Genomic DNA, 19,532 nt, shown 5'->3' with positions numbered 1-19,532 from the left:
GGAGTTCTTTTTGGGACTTTGGAGGAGCCCTTTGCTCCTTTAGTTTTCTTCTAGCAGTTGTCTCTGTACTGGGGGGAGGGAAGGTTAGGTCTTGCTGACCACAGGAATCACTGCGGGCATCTTTCTCTGTAATGACTCTCTTCTTTGTAGAACATATCCTCATCAGAGTCCCATCTCTAGGTCTCCGTGACCTCTCTCTGATCAAGAGGCCTCTCTGGTCTTCAGAGGTGTCTCATTAGCCCTTGGTCCCCTGAGACCCAGCTGACAACGGGGCAAGAGACAAAGTGTTGCCCTCCTTTTAGCCTTTTTATCCTCATTGGTTTTGGCCTTATGCATGGCTGGATTCTAGAAAGGTCAGTTATACCCGTCTTGGAGAATGAATAGTGGGTTAAAATATAGTTGTATGGCAGCTTTTAAAATAAAATTTGACTTTAAGACTCAGTTTTGAAAGATGTTAAAGGGTTGAGACACTCTGTAGAAACTGTAAGTTATTATATGATAAAATATAAAAAACTCTTCTCATTCAAAATAATTTTTTAACCAGAAAAAAATGTTTCATGCCTATAGCTTTTTATATTATTTTCTCGGACGTGTTAATTCCTTTATACAGAATCCTTGGTGTAATTTGGATATTTTTTAAAATCCTAAAAGCCCGGGTATAGGACACTCCTGGTCCCTCTGTTTTTCAAAACATATTTATTATTAACACTTAAGTTGTTAGTTATTTCATCACACTTCTCTAATATTTCATTTAAATTATTTGGTGGCATTGTCCACATAGGCTCAGTTTAAAAAAAAAAAAAAAAACAACTCTGCTTTAAAATTTCAAATAAATAATTTGTTAGATTTGTTTAAGTCATATGAATTAAAAGGACTTTAGGCTCAACTTGTGTGTATATCTGTTTACCTGGCATTGGGGGACTTTTTTATGTGCACATATCACATAACAAATACCTACAGGCAGCACACAGAAACTTACATAAAAACAAAAGAAGCAGCTCATCGACCCAAGCTAACAACTGGGACCAACAGTGTTATGTTGACCTAAAGGGTTGAATGAGATGAACTATTAGGAATGCTCTAACTAGAAACTCAAAGAACATATGACATAGTAGTAGTAGAAGCAAGGTAGAGAGTTTGTATCTCAACAACACACCCCTTACCTAAACACTGAGAAAGTGTAGCCAGACTAGATTAAGGCTTCCTATGTAGACTTAGGTTAAAGAACTAAACTGGGGGGCTGGAGAGATGGCTCAGTGGTGAAGAGCACCGACTACTCTTCCAGAGGTCCTGAGTTCAATTCCCAGCAACCACATGGTGCTCACAACCACTTGTTATGAGATCTGATGCCCTCTTCTGGCCTGCAGGGACACATGCAGGCAGAATACTGTGTCTATAGTAAATAAATAAATAAATCTTTTAAAAAAAAATAAGAAAAAAGAACTAAACTGGTTACCAGGAAATGATCAGGCAGGCAGAGCTCTAGAATTGAGGCTCCTTTATACGATGAGGAAATGCTTGATGATCTAGACCTTCGACTAAGCTTTTGATAATGCATCCCAGGGTGAGTCAACGGGGATAAAAGGCAGGGCACCCCTTGTGGGTCCTCCTTGAGATTCAATGTTCGCCCTGATGGTGTCTGTGGCAGGCAACACAAGTTCCCTGTTGTCTGCAGTGAAACTCAGCACACAGCCTTCTTTCTGGGAGTACCCAGAGGAAGAAGGAGCCTTCCATCCTGTGGAGGTGAAACCTCATTTCACTCCAGAGTTGCGGCTGTCTGGTTGGTTGGTCATGTCTCATGAACCATGAAAGGTACACACTGAAACCAGCTGCGAGGAAGTCGTGTGAGAGAGAAGGACTCGCTGACCTGGAGAGAGCCCAGGTACCCACTGGTCCCTTGGATCAGGAAGTCAGGCCAGCAAAGGACAACAGCAGATAGCAAACACCATCAGCCACGCGCTGGACCCCCTCCAGCTGTGAAGAGCATGGCATGTTTCAGACAGGGAATGAGGGGAGGGCAGGAGGAAGGAAATCCTCAAGGCACGTGCGGATTTCGCCCTGGATGCGCCATGGCTGCCACGGTACCACATGCAGAGAAGGAGGGAGGCTCCCGTTAACCTGTGGACTGTATTGGGTATTCCTCCTTTTTCTAGTACCTTCAGGCCTTACTGAAAAGTCGTCTTGGCCAGGATCCTTCAAGAAAGCGAGAGAAGTAAGGCTTTCCTTACGGGAGGGAGTGAGAACGTGTTATCTTGTGACATGGTGACAGCAGTCCAGTGTCACCGCTCCAAGGCCTTTGGAGCTCGCTGAAGAGCTGTCCCAGCCTGAGAGGAGAAGCTGGAGGGAAGGGGATATTCTGCATCCTACAGAATACAAAACAAGTCACCCATCTGAATTTAAAAGAGGAAAAAGTGAAGCTTCTTCTGAGTTACTATATTGTATTACTGGGTTTTTTTAAAAATCAGATCAATAAGTACTTCTTAACATCTTGGAGAACATCTTCAGCTGGATCTCTTCTTCAATATTCAGATCTAATGAATAGACCCCATTTTACTTACATCATGGATCTTTAATGTCTAGTTCCTCTGTCAGCAAACCTTTTACAGTGTTTTCATTTTCTCATCAAATCCCAGAGTCTCTCCCTGGAAGCCTCCTGCCTCTTCTATTACTTTAACTTAATTGGCCTTTGTTTTCTTCTTTCAAATATCTTATTTCTCATCATCCACTATCCTTCCTGGCTTCTGTTAGCCCCGCCATAGGCTCCCTCTGTTTAAAGATGTAGGACTGGTTGAGAACTGGAACCTGTGGGAGGCGGGAGCCATGTTGGAGGCGGGAGAAAGATGGCTGCATGAATGGAATTTGATGATCTGTTTGTTTCTTGTGTTGATTTTTAATGTGTCAATGATAAGGGTCCCCAAAGGGAAAAAACAACATGGTTTATAGTAAGGGTTCTTACAGTCCATGTTAGCTTTGAGGGTGGGGCTTTGGAAGCAACTTTTTTATCAGTAAATCTGGGCCCTTCACCTCTGTTGCATCTGACCTACTAAAGGTGAATTCTAATTGCAGCTCACCAGGTGAGTCAGAGTCCACATGTTTGAAGTCCCAGGTTCTATCCCCAGCACTGCAGAAGAGAGAGAAAGACCTTATATTTATTTCTGTCTTACTCTTACATTTACTTACATGGGTGTTGAAGGCCCTTTTTATAGTATGGTGGATTTCTAACTTACAAATCAGTGTTCATAAGAAAGACGGTGAGAAGTGACAGGGAGCAGAAAAAGAAAAGCAAAATAGTCTTTACCATGATTTATAATTAATTGAGTATGTACCGTGTCAGCCACTTTTTTATTTCCATGAATATGCCTAGGGAATATCTGGGCTGTCTTTCAGTGCATTAAAAATTTGAATTTGCCCTCTTTCTAAGCAGTTTTTCTACTTATAGTTTTGGGTGGCTTCCCAATATGCTTGAAACTATCAACACATGTGTGTAATAGACAACTTTATTGTTCTGTGAGGACATATATGACCATTTTTAAGTTAAGTGTTTATTAGTATATTTTATCAGCATATGAAATTTTAGGTTTCATTATGGCAATTTTCAAATGAAGTTTGTTTTTATTTATTATCTTCCCTGCTTCATCTCTCCCCTCCCTTTTCCCCTGCCGGGACCTCCAGGTCCCCTCCCCCCCCCCCTGCCGGGACCTTCAGGTCCCCTTCCCCTTCCCGTATTGGGACCCCCAGGCCCCCTCCCCCTTCTCCTGCCGGGACCCCCAGAACTGCCTTTATGCTTTCACATCGTGTCTGTCCTTCCGCCCTCCGGTTCCTTCTGGTGTGCCCTCTCCTTTCAGCCTCCCAGCTCAGACTTAGTTTCATCCCTGGATGCCTCCCCTCCGTGCTGGGTACCTCCCATTTAGTTTCCTTTATAAATTTTTATTTATACGCACGAAGGAGTTGGAGAGTAATCTCAATTTCATTCCTCTGACACTTTCCTAGTTCTGGCATCAGGTTGCTGTTGCTTGATCTGAGGTGTGGTTGATGTTGGAATGTTTCATCTGTGATTGTATTGCTCTTCCTAGTCACAATGTTCTATACTGCTAGTTTTTTTTCTTTCTTTTTCTTATCGAAATTGCCACAAACTGATCGTATGTTAATTAATTCATTTTAAAGATAGTTATGGGCTAACTAATGAATTTATGTTTTAAAAATAATCTCGTTGGTGACTGCGATAGTCTGCGGGTCTTTTAATAGTTTTCTTCTAACTTGTAAGCTTACCTTGTTGTAACCTTGAAATTTAAGCAGAGCCTCAGTTGCAGGCTTTCCTTGGTTTGCAATACTTGTTTAATTTCCTTCTTGTTTTTTTTTTTTTTTTTTTTTTAAAGTACAGGTTTGTTGAATTTTTAAAAACCCACTTCCGGTAGGCCTGCAGTCAACATTGAGTGGTAAACAAAGAGGGAAAATCCCCCTCTTTCCTCATTTCCTCCTTTGAGGACTGAGTTATTGAAACCCAAATGTGCTTACCGGGCGTGACACAGGCGTCATCTTTTGGTGACTCTGTTTTTCTGCTTGCAGATATCGCTGTGGTGGAGATGAGCGATGCTTTCCGGCAGCCATCTTTATTTTACCATCTTGGGGTGAGAGAAAGCTTCAGTATGGCCAACAACATCATCCTCTACTGTGATACGAATTCCGACTCTCTTCAGTCCCTGAAGGTAAACACCCTTGTTCATTCAGCCTCTAACGTCCACAGCAGCAGTGAGGGGATCGGTACTGTCACCCGAAACATCTTAAGTAGCTTCCGTTTGTGAAAAGTTGTTTTTGTTAGTTGGGGTAATTGGGCAGGGATTACTGGAAACCTTGTGAGGTCTGTCTGATTGAATATCAAAATGTGATCATACACTAGTAGAAAAACTTGATTTCTGAGTTCCCGGTCAAGTTTCAGCCAGTAAGATTGTGTTAATAGGACGCCACCAGTAGCAATCATGGTGGCATGTGCCCGTGATCTTGGCTCTTAAGATGTCGAAGCAGGAGGATCGTGTGTTGGTTTTATGTGGCGGCGCAATGTTATTCATTAAGCGGCACTGTTACTGTGCGAGAAGAGCCACGAGGCCCCACAAAACCTACTATCAGGGTTTATTAGAGAAGGAGGGACAGAAGAGAATGTGCTTAGGCCTAGAGAAGACATGTGGGTAGGAGGAGTCTGTGACCAGCTTTTATGGATTCCCCTGCACATGTGCATATTGGTTTTTGGAGCTATGCCACGCATGCACATAGATTGCATGAGCACTGTGTGCCTGCAAATTGCACAGTCACACAGCGCACAGATTATGTGGAACCTAACCCCCTGGAATGACTAATCGTTTTGCCAGTGCATGCGTGGTCATGTAGTTGGGGGAGTGGCCAGGAATTCCAACATCATGAGTTCTAGGTCAGCCTGGGCTACATAGAAAGAGATCCATTCTCAAAATGCCAAGAACAAAACAAGCATCTACAATAACAAAACACACAAAACAGGAAGTGGTCTGTCCATACCTTTGATAAAGATCATATGAGATATGCCAAGCTTAGCTAGACCACTGAGGACTTCACTGTGCCCACCTGGCTCCAACTAAAAGTATGCTTGCTACTTGAAAGTACTTTCAATAGACCTTCTCACGGCACAATGCCCATAAAACTGGGCATTATTTCAACTAAGGTGGGAGAAGACAACAGAAACTTTGTTTTCTGTAACATTCAACCTGCTGTAGTATCATTTTCTCCTTTAATAGGCAACTACCAGTATAAAGGCATTTCCTCCATCCAGCAGGGTTGACTGAAAGGCTCTTGCCCACATCAGTTGTGTGGCACACAACTTTAATCCCAGTAATCAGGAGGCAGAGGCAGATGGCTCTGTGTGAGCTCCAGGCCAGCCTGGTCTACATAGTGAGTTCTAGGACAGCCAGGGCTACACAGTGAGAACCTGTCTCAAAAACAACAGAAAAAAACTTATAAAAGGTACTTGCCAAGCAAATGATTTTATGATGTGCGATTATTTTGAAAAGCATGCTGTACAAACCAGTGAGTGCTGCTGGTTCGGAGATCACTCATTTCCTTTGTGAAACTTGCAGCAAGCTTCATGAAACCTTTTCTCATTTCCATCTTTTCAAATCAGAGTCAACCTTGGGAGATGAAGCCTAGAATCCAGAATCTCGTGGCTTGGCAGTTAGTTGTATCAAGGCCTCCAGCTAAAAATCTATGCAAAAATCTTAGTACAAACTCTCATTTACCTGTGCACTAAGGCATAAGCAACGTTGTTTGAGTGTCCTACAGAGTTTCATTCCATAAACACATTTAACTGCCTGCCAGACACTGATTGTTCTGGACATGAGAGGCATCGCCTGGCACAGTTCTAAGACACTCACGCCTACTTTGCCTAAGTCTGTTTTTCACCGAGAATGATCATTTGAGAAGCCTTGGCTTAATTTTCTTCTCGATTCGCTCTTTGACTTGCTGCTTGCTAATTTGTACCCGTGTTTTCCTGCGTTTGTTGTATTAGCAGTTGGTGAGAGTGGGATTGCTTCATTCATTCTTGGTCTTCATTCATCTTGGGATCAAACTCTTTCTGGGTTTTACATGGATATCTTTGGTCCACTGGAATTGATTTTTGTGTGATTGATAGCACTGTAATTTCACTCTCCCACCTGTGGACATCCATCCGGGTTTTTTCTTTTTTTCTCTTTAGTACCATTTGTTGAAGCTGGTGTCTTTTCTCCAGTGTGTTTTTGACATCTTTGGCAAATGCCAGATGGCTGTAATTATGTGTATGAAGACCAGAGGACACCCTCTACCTTAAAAAAAAAGGCGGGGGGGGGGGAGGGGGAGAAAGGGTCTGTCATTGGCTTACAGCTTGCTAAACCATCTAGGCTTGCTGTCCAGCAAGCCCTAAGAATGAGGCTGAGATTACAATCATACTATCACCTGGCTTTTTATTTTTTATTTATTTATTTTTAATGTGGGTTCTGGGACTTGAACTCTGGTCATCACAGTCCAGATTTCTTATTTAGTCTTTTCTAGCTAGGTAACCCCAGAGTCCAGTTTCAAAGAATGAAAATAAAAGCAATTACCATCGCCTCTCGGTTTTCTAAGTCCTAAAAGCCCTGTGCTCCCGAGAAAAGCTGCTGCTTATACTGCGTACTGCTTTATTTCTCCCTGTTGTGGTGAGCAGGAAGTGTGCCATGGCTATTCCCACTGTCTCCCATCAGGAAGTAGAGCTGCACTGAACGAAAACAACTATCTAACTGGCTGCTGGTGGGTAAAACCTTTAATCCCAGAACTCGGGAGGCAGAGACAGGCAGATCTCTGAGCTCGGGGCCAGCCTGCTCTACAAGAGAGCGAGATCCAGGATAGCCAGAGGTACACGGAGAAACCCTACCTCAATAAACAAACCAACCAACAAAACAAACAACCAACCAAACTATTTAAAAATTAGGTTATGATGGAAGAGGCAAATAAAACCAATGAAGCCTGTCCCTCGATTCACGGGGGAGATGGAATCAGAGAGTGGTTCCTGCTTTCTCTAGCCTCACTGACGTATGTGCCTTAGACACCAAGGAAAATGCAGCTGAGCTCACTTCATTTTCATTTGCTCCTCTGTGTTGGAGGCAGCAATTTTTTTCTTCCTTTGTTTCTTTTTAAACTTTCTTTTTATTTATTCCTTGTGTCTTTTGCATCATGCATCCTGATCCCATTCATCCTCCCATCCATTCATATCCATCCTCTCCCCTTGCAAACCACCCCCAAATAAAATGAAATTATATTTAAGAGAAGGGGAAAAAAAAGAAAGAAAGAAAAAGCTCGTCATGGAGGCTGTAGTGTGACACAGTGAGTCACACAGTAAACTCTTTTGACTTACGTATCTTTACTTGCAAGTGTTCACTGCAGAGTCATTGGTCTGGTTTGAGGCCCCCAGTTTCTGCTTCACTATTGATGCTGGGCCCTCACTGGGCCTCCTCTTGGATATTCTGTTGTTGTTGTCCTGTGTCTTTGCCCTGCAGCTTTGGATCTGCAGGACCCCTACATGTGCTCGAGCAGATCCATGTTGGGGTGGGTCAGCTACGTAGCCCTGGTTCTGGGCCTGGGTAGTTGCAGGACTGATCAGCCTGTCAGCTCGCCCCCATCTGTAACACCAGGGTGAGCTCTCCAGCATTGCCCTGGCTAGTTCAACCTATGCAGAGATGAGCAAGGGGTGGGATTGGTTCTCCTGCTTTCATGGCCTCAGGGTCAGCTCACCTACACCATCAGGGCCAGCTCTACTGTGTTGTCCAAGAGAGGTTCAGGGAGGGACCCCTCGTCCAAGTGCTGCTTGCTGCTGGGGAGAGGCAGGGACAGTTCTCTCATTCTTTCTTTTTTTCTAATTATTTTATTTAAAATTTTTTTTTTCATTTTATATACCAACCACAGTTCCCTATGGTGGGATGCCTTGCTCAGCTCTCTCATTAGAACTCAGGACCAACTCTCCCAACTGCCCCAAGAGGTGAGGAGCTGTGTGTGTGTGTGTGTGTGTGTGTGTGTGTGTGTCCCACTCACGCTATCATATGGCAGATGAGGGGCAGAGCCAGCTCTTCCAAGCTCATCTTCTCAGGGCTGGTTCTCCCGCACCCCGTCAACAGGGTCCACTATGCTGCTCCAACATGCGTCCACTGTGCTGCTCGGGCAAGGTACAGGGCTCACTTTCCCTGAGTGCTGCAGCTGGTAAGGGGGAGGGTCAGCTCCCTCGCCTGCCGCAGGTGGCAGGGGCAAGAAGGGGAGGGCAGCTTTCCCTCGCCGACACCAGCACATGGCAGGCAAGGGGGGTGTGGCCAGCTATTCTGCTCTCACACCCTCAGGGCCAGCTCACCCACTCCTCTGCCGATAAGGTCAGCTCTACTATGCAAGGTAGCAATTTCTATTTGCCAATGAATTCTCAAAAGGAAGTCATAGAAAAGAAAAAACCTTAAAAATGTAGGCTCCTTGAAAAACTAATGAAAAGAAACTAAAAATTCTTTAAAATCTATGGCTGAATGGCTTGAAAGAATATTTAGAATCTCATCACGTCATGTATTCGTGGTAACATTTATAGTTGCTTATATTTTTATTGAAAATAATTTTTCACCAAGTATATCCTCATCAGTTTCCCCTTCCCCAACTCATCCTCCCCACCCACCCAACTTCATGCCCTTTCTTTCTCTCTTCCTTTAGAAAACAATCAGGCAATCAAAATAAACAAACTAGAAACACACACACACACAGAATTAGCACACAAAAAACAAGCCCATAAAAGCACAAAATCAGAAACCATAATATCCAAGAAAAAGTCCAGTGAGCCTAAAAGAAGCCATATGAGACAGAAATCTAGAAAAATACCATTGAGTTCATTTTGTGCTATCTAGTGTTGGGCACGGGGCCTATCCTGAACTGTAGTTAATATATATATACCCATGAGAAATAAACTATTTTTAAAATATCTCTTCACTTTAAGAAAGGGAAGTTGACTCTTTCTTTGGGATTGTAACATTTTCACAGTTTTCTTTAAATATCATGAGAACTTCAAGTACCTACTAGTACTTAGGGACAAGATTCTCTGCTGAGATGTATGTTTCCGTGAAAACATGGGATGCTAGTAACTATTACCTTCTGATTTATTCCGTGCCTTCAAAATGATCAGGGATAGTGCGGTGAGGGGCATCAGGTGTCTGGACTCCACTGACTGACTAGCTGTGGTGCCGATGAATGCTCTCAAAAGGAAGTTCCTCCCCATCCTCCCACTGTTGGATAACTGAAACTTCCAAAAGAAGCAGTCAACAGATCACAAGGAGGGGCACACTCATCTGCTGACGTGCAAGCACTCAGGGTCACAAAGAGTGTGAAGTCCAACAGGGGCAAGTGTTGAAACTAAGTGCTTTCTTCGTGGGAGAGAGGGAAGGAGGTATATCCAGTTTTAGAGGAGGAACAAATGTGGTTTTTTTTGTTTTTTTTCAGAGAGCGAGAGATGCTTGAGTGTACGCATGTGTTTGCATTATGCACATGTGTATAGGTGCTTTTGTCTTTGCATTATGCACATGTGTATAGGTGCTTGCACATAGATGCAGCATGCATAAGAAAGCCCAAGGTGGATGAATACCTTGTTCACTGAGGTAGGGTGTCTCAGTGAAACCAGAGTTTACTAGTATCATTGGCCTTGCTAGTTAGAGACAGAAATTACCGGTGGGCTGCTGCGCCCACCTGGCATTTATGTAGATTTCTGGGGGCCTGACCGTAGGCCCTCGCACTTGCAAGACATGACAAGGAAGTGCCTTTAACCTCCGAGGCACTTCCCCAGCCCTGAGTGTTTGTGTCAATACAATGACTTCAAGTCATGACATCAGTGACTACTACCACTACATCCCAGGGCATGAATAAAACAGATTATATGGGGAGATAAATAGGCCCAAGAACAGACACTAACCTGGGTATAGTTCACTTGGGCTCTGAATGTGGCATGTGGTGCCAATTGTAGTATTTCTGCCTGCTCATTAATCTGCTAGAGGACCTGGCAGACAGACAGGAAGACAGGAAGGAAGGAAGGAAGGAAGGAAGAAAGGAAGAAAGGAAGAAAGAAAGAGAAAGAAGGAAAGAAAGAAAGAGAGACAGACACACACACATACACAGAGATAGACAGACAGACCATGGACAGGAGGAGGTCAGAAAGAGCTTCTGAGATGCCTTTTACTTTCAAGTGCTCAGCATGGCAGTACCACTCTAGGATATTGTTTCTCTGAGTCCCAACAACCATCTCTGTCATCACTAGAAATTCTTTTAAGACAAAACTCCTGTGCTCAGTGTCTTTCTTCTCCTTCCCTTCATCTGGGGACATCCCCCACTACATGTGATCTAATGAAAAGAATCAATACTGCTGTGTAGCACCAGATGGTTGAAAATTAAAAAAGCTTTGATAGATTCCTGGGGCCTGGATCAGTGGTAGAGGGCTTGCCTCTGCAGCCCTGTACCAAAAGCAAAACTGAAATTAAAAAAAAAAAAAAAACAAAAAACAAAAAACAAAAACAAAAAAAAACCACTTGTAATCCAGACGGCAGGGCTGTGATAAGTAGGACATGAACATACACCTAGCAGTGAGGTATATTGGCACAACTTTTAAAAGAGCAACTTGGCAATGTCTAATAATGTTAAACATACTGAGATGGGACATTTTTGACCCTGGATATGTATTGTAGAAAACCTGGCTCCCATGAGTAAGGAAATACCATCAAGAAAGTTTATGTAACATAGCATGTAATTTCCCTTCTCCTCAGAAGCAATAGTAAATATCTGATAGGAGAATGACTAAATACCTTTTGGTAGTCGTTTAATGGAATATTCTAGAGCACTTAGGGTGGATCAACTAGAATGTTACACATTTACATAATATACTCCATAGTCATATGGGAAATCATATTATATGTTTACGGCATCATACCAGCTATACAAAATGTAATGATGTGCATGACAATGCAGTAATACACATTTACATTATGAATGGATAGAAGTGTACTTAGACTCACAGACAACATTCAGAATAATTACCTCTTTGGGGCAGAGGAGAGGAATTGAATTGAGGGGTGAGAAGCCATCAACTACATCTCTAATGTAACATAAGTTTAGGTGGTAGAAATGTGAGGGAGACTTTTTACAGACTTGAAACACTTGATAATGAACTGTTCTGAAGGAAATGATTGTATATGCCTTGTTGCTTTCTATGGACGCCATGATAACTGCATCCATTTGCATACATTTTGGGCTTTTGAACTCCCAAATATGTTTTGTTTCTTTTCCCTCATGTTCTGGCTGTGACCGGAAGTCTCAGATGCATCTTTTTCTCTCTCTGAATCAAGCATCTGCTCTTTTCCCACTTGCTGCACTGCAGAGGAAATGCTTTTCCAGACTTGGCTGTGCACGTGGCCAATGGCCATGCAGCTTGTGCCAAATGTGATGGTTATGTTGATTACCCCTTAGTCAAGAAATTCGGTTGTATTTTTTTCTCTGAAGCCATTGCCTGGAAAGTGCTTTAGAGATGAGGATTTCCTTAACAGCCCGGTGTCTATGGAGCCTGTCTGTGTTCTTACCCCCACACTGGTTTTGCTGGCTGTGGTGCATACACATTGGTGCCACACACCCTCTCCTTGCCTCGGTGCTTTTAGTATTTCCTAGTTGGCGTCTGATTAGTGTCTCTCTAGGAAGTGACACTACAAATCTCCTGTGCACAAACTCCAATTTGTAACATCGTTCAGTCTTCTCTTAAAAACCAGTCGCTTTTACCTAGTAGAGCAGTTCCTTAAAACATTGAAAAGTAGATGGGCAGTGTGGTCCCGAAGTCCTACTTCTGGATATGTACACAAAAGCACTAAAAGCAAGATGTGAGAGGAGTGTCTGTGTGCCCATGATTCTAGCCAATCTTGTTCATGATAGCAGGAAAGTGGGAGTGACAGTTTTGATGTTGATGGAGGAGTGGATGAACAAAATGTAGATTCAAATGCTGGAATATTAGTCAGTAATCAAGGAGATCCTGCTGCAGTGTGGGTGACCTTTGACTACCATGATTGCTCCTTCAAGCAGCTCTATGCCAGCTTGACCTGTGACCTTTTTTCTGCAGGTACAGAGGGAGCTAATTTCCTTTAAAACGTGTATATGAAGTTGGACATTAAATCTGGTTTTCTGGTAACACACTTACATGTAACTGAAGTAAAGAGATGTTGTTTTGAAAAGAGTTATGATATCCATATTATACATTTTGATATTTATGCTAGTTTGTAGTTAATTAGGACATCAGAATAATTTTTGTTACAAATACTTTTGAGTTTAAGCTAAATTCTAATCTGTACTATGCAAAGCCTCTCAGATTCCAAAATGCTTTGAAACTTATAAAAATGCACGTCTTTTCTTTCAATCTTACAATTCTGCTTCCTTGTCTTAAAGTTTTGTCTTTCTGGAATTTAGCTAAAAATTAATATATTTGAAACTAAACTTTAATTTTTCCAAAGGCATATAACACTTAGCTTACTAATGGATTTTAGCCCAGCACTTAAAATATACCAACTTAGTTGGTGGTACAAAGTACTCACTCATTAAAGCGTCTTTAAAAGTCACTTAAGAATATAATCCTATGAAATTGTCTCACAATTAGTGAACTGGAAGCAGTCCACAGCACTGCCTGTGGACCCTTCTGACAAACGCTTGCATGGTTCACCAGCTATCATCTGGATCATCAGCAGTTTTAAAGTTGGCATTGTGACCTCATCCAGGTCCAACTCTACATCCCATACATTTACTATGTCATTGGAACTCCTTCATCCCATACACTTTCTGTATCATATACAGCCCTATATAACATGAAGCCCTATATCCCATATACTTATTATATCACAGGAACTCCTTCATCCTATATTCTTTCTATATCACAGGAAGCCCTATGTCCTAAATACTTAGTGTATCACAGGAAGCCTTTCATCCCATACACTTACTGTCTCATAGGAAACACTTCATCCCATACACTTTCTATATCACAGGAAACACTTCATCCCATACTCTTTCTATATCACAGGAAGCCCTATGTCCTATATACTTAGTGTATCACAGGAAGCCTTTCATCCCATACACTTACTGTCTCATAGGAAACACTTCATCCCATACTCTTTCTATATCACAGGAAGCCCTATGTCCTATATACTTAGTGTATCACAGGAAGCCTTTCATCCCATACTCTTTCTATATCACAGGAAACACTTCATCCCATACACTTTCTATATCACAGGAAGCCCTTCATCCCATACACTTACAGAAGATGTCACAACAAGCTCTTTTGTTGTTGTTAAAAGAGAAAACTCTTGTTTCCCTCATTTTACTTATTTCAGAATTACTTTCGTATGAGCTGTAATTATTCCTTATCAAACTGTGGAAAGAGGCGGTTTGGGGGAAGAGCACAGAGAGGCAGGTACACTGGGGATTTGTGGAGATTTTCTGAGCGTTGTAAATCGATAGGAACTCAGCAATGGCGCATCATCTAAGGCGTTACTGTAGACTGACTCAAACAGCACTCCCCTTTCCCTTTGTAACATCTACTCCCACCCCACCTCCCGGCCCACCCATCTCGCCTCCCATTGCCTTTGCCAACGGGAAAAGAAAAGCTGGCCTGCACAGGCCCTGGAAGGTGCCATTGTATCCTTAGATTGATACCAGCCACTGTCATTATTTGGAGAGATTCCTGCTAGAGGGTGTGAGTTGGACCATCTTAAAGAGCAGAAGAGGAAGAGAGCAAACCATCTCCTTCATTCTACAATGGTCCTTTCTGTAGAATCTGATCATTATGGCCATTCAACCCATCATCCTCTTTGGGTCCTTCATCTTTCAAATCACCTGTGTTTTCCTATGTTAAGTGTGACTTTCCATACAGAGAATCATCACACCTATAACTTTTTAACAATTTAGTTGTAAAAGAGATATCAGTGTGTCCTAGAATAATTTGGTTCCATGAGGTGTTACTGAAGGAGGTAGATGGTGGCCAAAGGAAAAGTTAATGATAGCATTAGCAGCACGTGCAAAGTGAAGTTTGTGTTAAGAAGTTGTCAATGATGTGTGGGTAAAACCTCACTCAGAACCCAGCTGGAAGAATGTGCGTACCTACAGCAGAGTTCTCTCATCAAGAGATGCTTTTTAAACATGAAAAAGATGATAGGGAAGAAGAGGAGAAGGAAGAGTAAGAGGAGGAGGAGGAGGAGGAGGAGGAGGAGGAGGAGGAGGAGGAGGAGGTGGCAGCTTAGAATGTCCCTTGTGACTGCTTTCCAGTTTTGCTATAATGGAACCTGATTTTTGACACAGATTGTTTGAAGTGAAAGGTAAAGACTCTTCGAGTTGTTTTATCCATAATCATGAACAACACAGGTGCACAGCACCCTAGATCTGGTAGGTAGCAGTTAGGTTGTTTGATATGATTAATAGCTCCTATTGCTTTTAGGGACCGCAGATGGCTTCACAAGTTTATGTCATTTAGTTTTAGCCTATGATCCAGTGAGACAGGCAAGTTCTGGATTAGACAGAAAAGATTTCCTTCCAGCTGAGAAATTAGCCCAGAGGTGTAAAGTTTCAGGCACACAACAGCTGGTGAGTGTCAGGGAGATGGGTCCTACCTTCTTTGACTCATCACGGAGTTCCTAATTTATTACAGCACTTGCATGATGTGAAATGATGGCAGAGGGTGCGGAAGAGCAGCTCTGTGGGAAAAGGGCCAGTGGAGGCTGTGGTAATGATCCAGAGACTGTGGCTCATCCGGCCTCCCTGTCCCTTCCGTCCCTGTCACTTCTGTCCTTGCCCCTACCACTTCTGTCTCTGGTGGAGCAAAGCAGGGACCATGGAAAAGTAGCTCCTGTTTTAGGGACATGAGCATGAATGTACCGTAGTGTATTCAACGTGTTTCTAACGGATGGACATTTAAGGTGTCCCCTGCCTCTCCAGGTACACTGTACACTCTTCCAAAATCACTTGGCATAAAGACTCTTGGATGGGTGGGGAGGAACTCGGGGTGTAGCTCAGTTGGTAGAGTGATTGCCCAGTGTGCAGGAAACCCTAGCACACACAACTGGGTGTGGTGGCACACTCCAGAAGTAGAGGCAGGAAGATCGGGAGTTCAAGGCCATCCTTGGCTACATAGTGAATTTGAGACCAGTCTCCGTTACATTGGTATTTTGTCAGAGAGAGAGAGAGAGAGAGAGAGAGAGAGAGAGAGAGAGAGAGAGAGAGAAAGAAAAGAAACAAACTACGCTTGACCACGAAGTGGTTACAGACGCACTTCTTTGTTTTACTGCTGAAAAGTCTTTTTTACTAAGATAGCACTTTTATCTAAGATAACACTCTCTTCTTATTTCTGGGTCACAATGAACTTTCTTCTTTAGTTCAATTATATTAAAGGTCTTTCTCAAATACCTCTTTAATTCTCTCTTCTATATATGGCCCTGAAATGAACTGTCTTCCTTGGCCCCCAATGGTAGCCCTTATTGATTTTTATATGAGCTCCTAAGTTCCATCTGTCTCCAGCCAGGATACCCACCCACTCCCACATTGCCTTTGTGGTTTGCTCTGTTCTCCACAGCTCAGCTTCTGACCCATCTTCTTAGCTGACCTCCAGTTCTATAAAAGTATCTTCTCAGGGCTGGAGAGATGGCTCAGCAGTTAAGAGCACTGACTGCTCTTCCAGAGGACCTGGGTTCAATTCCCGGCACCCACGTGGCAGCTCACAACTGTCTGTAACTCCAGTTCCAGGGGATCCGACACCTGTTACACAGACATCCATGCAGACAAAAGACCAATGCACATAAAAATAAGAATAAATAAAACATTTTTAAAAGGACTGTCTTCTCTTAGTTTGTGATTTGAGGGACAGTCCGTCATTGCCAAAGTTCGTGGTGGTAGGAGTGTGAGGCTGAGACTCCTCACAACAGCAAGTGCAGAGATGGATAAAAAGATAGATAGATAGATAGATAGATAGATAGATAGATAGATATAGATGATAGATTGATAGAAGATAGATGATAGGTAGGTAGGTAGGTAGGTAGGTAGACAGATAGATAGATAGCAGACAGAGACAGAGTAGAATATAACTCCTGATACTCACCTTCCAGTGACTTACTTCTTCCATCTAGTTCCTAACTCCGAAAGCATAAGTTCTCAGCCAGTGGGTCGTGACCCCTTTTGGGGGTAGGGGGTGTCAAATGACCCTTTCACAGGGGTCTCATATCAGATATCCTGCATATCAAACATTTATATTACAATTCAGAACAGCAGCATAATTACATTTACGAAGTAGCAACAAAAGTAATTTTATGGTTGGAGAGTAACCACAACATGAGCAACTGTATTAAAGGGTCACAGCATTAGGAAGGTTGAGGACTTTGTCTTACAGGTTTCACAGCCTCCTGAAACAGTATCATCCCCAAGGACCAAGTATTTTAACACATGAGCTGGTCAGGGGCATTGCACACTCAAACCATAACAGAGTATGTGTGTGCACGTTCATTCATCCAGACTTACAATTTTTTTTTTTTTTTTTTTTTTTAGACAGGGTTTCTCCATGTAGTTTTGGTGCCTGTCCTGGATCTCACTCTGTAGCCCAGGCTGTCCTCGAACTCACAGAGATCCGCCTGACTCTGCCTCCCGAGTGCTGGGATTAAAAGCGTGTGCTACCACCACCCCATCCCACCCCCAGCTCTTACATTCTTTTAAAATGTAAACAAGTCTGTTTGTTTGAAATGAGGTCTTAACTCGATAGCCCAGGTTGCCTGAGCATTTGCTTTGTACCCCAGACTGGTCTAAAATGTGCAGCAAACCTTCTGAGTCAGCCTCCTCAGTGTTGTGATTAGAACTGTGAGTCTGAGTCTGGCTTACATGGGCTTTGTATCTACAAATGGTGAGGTACTCCACCCATGCACAGGCGTGCACGCACACACACCGCTCAGCACTGCCCAGTACAGTTCACTCTTCTATCATTTTTTTTCTCATCTGCTATTCTTAAATATTCAAAAAAATTAAAACCTTACATACTGCTCAAAGCTGAAGCTCTTTGTGGCTACCCTTGGCCCCCTGTGTCGATTTAGCATCCGGATGCTGGCCATGCTGGCCACTCCGCTAGGCTTTGTGTCTCTGGCTCTCACCTTACTGGATCTGGCTGCTCTCCTTAGCCAGATGGACTCTCCAGAAAGAGTCCACAAATGCCTTACATTTCCTGTTTCCATGACAACCTACATACCATCTTTCCTAATGTGCAGTCCCATTTTCTATTTTCTAAATCATGACTTCCTCGCCACCAGTGAAGCTAGGATACCACAGCCTTTCCCAGAGACTCTGCAGCGTCTCTAGTCATTGTAGGGCCTAGGGATAATGGGGATAGTGTGGTAGATAGCTTTTAGTAAAAGCTTGGTGTGGGAAGCTGCACATCTAAATTATTTTCAGGAGCTGACTCCTTACAACGCAGAAGACAGGGCTATTGTCCACATGGTGTAGTTATCCCATTACATGTCTCATTGAAAAGCATCTAAATTACACTTACTTTGTCCTTGTCCTTATTATCTGTGTGTGAGTTTACCATTAGCCAAAATGCCCTTTATTATTTCCAGCCACCCGACATGATACGCTCTGTCTTTCCCCCCAGGCTTTGAGAGAGACCATACTTAGGGAAATCAAACATTTTTCTCAAAGAGCTAATGCCGGGTCAGGTAATTCTCTACATATATTTTCTGCAGAAGTAGGTTTTAGGTTATTCTGTTAGGGGATTTCTACATGCTTGTGGTGGTGTTCTTAAACTGTGGACAACACTTCCATGTGGTGTCTTATCTCCCCTAGATTGTAGATTTCTCAGGTGCAGAAGGGTAAATATAGAATTCCTGACTAAACGCTTTTCCAGTGTTCCTCTGATATTTCTGATTGCTAATACACATGTTAATACAAATTTACCTGCACGTGATAGTTCAGTAAGGGTCACTGGTTTTTATTATAACATTTGCTAAGTTTTTTTCTCTTTATTTTTCAGGAAATCATTTGCCAGAAGAATACTGTGAGTATTTTTGCTCAACTTTCCAAAAATGTGTAAATCTTTTCTTTTCCATTAATTAATCTGTTATTTTTTAAATTTTCACAGATTATTTATTGATTTTTATTTCTTTTAGTCCTTTTTAGAATTTCTCATATATTGATATGAACACAATTATGTTGTCTAGTCCATTGTAGTGAAATATTATAACAATAGGAGACAACACTAATACCTGCTTCTTGTGTATATAATTATGTTTTAGGAAAAACTTTCACAGTACATTCAATGTTATGGGATTACAGTTGATAGTAATAGGCATATAACAAAGCAATATATATATGTGTGTATATATTATCTATATAGACATATAGGCATAATCTATAAATATATAGAACACATATTGCCCCTGTCCCTAAGCACTGAATCTTCTTTGAGATCACACTACAGAATGCTACCCCTTCACACAGAATTAAATTAACATGAAAAGAAATGGGACATTTAGAATTTTAAATTTAAAGAGACTGTATGAAAAATGTACTATTACAGCAGAAGTGGGAGCAGCCTTGTGGGCCAGTGGCTGAGCATTTTATCTGAGGAAGTACGGCAGTGTTTAAGAACCCTAAAACAGATATGCATCTACAATTTAGAGTGGAAATAATATGTGACCTAAGACCGCACATGATTGCCCGTGAGATGATGAGATTACCATTGCAATTGATAGTTTTCCTTGGATCGGAACATTTAAAACATCTGGTTGGCGTTTCACCTTGAGGAAGACTCGTTGCAGTGTGGATAATGTTACCACTGCAAACTCCTATCATTCACATCTCAACAGGAAATGAGCACTTACCTCTCCATGCTTCAGTGCAGTGTAACGCATTTTACTCAGTAGGTATTAATTGAACATGAACTATACGCCAGGCCCTGGGCTTGATGCCTGCCAAGGAGACTCCCTCCAGTGGGTGAGAGTGAA

General features: G+C 42.4%; 1 protein-coding gene across 1 annotated transcript in view; it reads left to right on the top strand.

Moving 5' to 3' along the window:
* Positions 1-19,532, top strand: part of Map3k5 (mitogen-activated protein kinase kinase kinase 5) — a 204,984-nt gene that overhangs the window by 61,532 nt on the left and 123,920 nt on the right. Inside the window, exons 2-3 of the mRNA XM_036168920.1 lie at positions 4,567-4,706; positions 18,560-18,583. Of these exons, the coding sequence (XP_036024813.1) occupies positions 4,567-4,706; positions 18,560-18,583 (164 nt within the window). The remainder of the gene's footprint in view (positions 1-4,566; positions 4,707-18,559; positions 18,584-19,532) is intronic.

Source organism: Onychomys torridus, chromosome 19 (assembly GCF_903995425.1).
Source record: "Onychomys torridus chromosome 19, mOncTor1.1, whole genome shotgun sequence".
NCBI lineage: Eukaryota > Metazoa > Chordata > Mammalia > Rodentia > Cricetidae > Onychomys > Onychomys torridus.
This window is presented reverse-complemented; position numbering and strand designations above follow the sequence as displayed.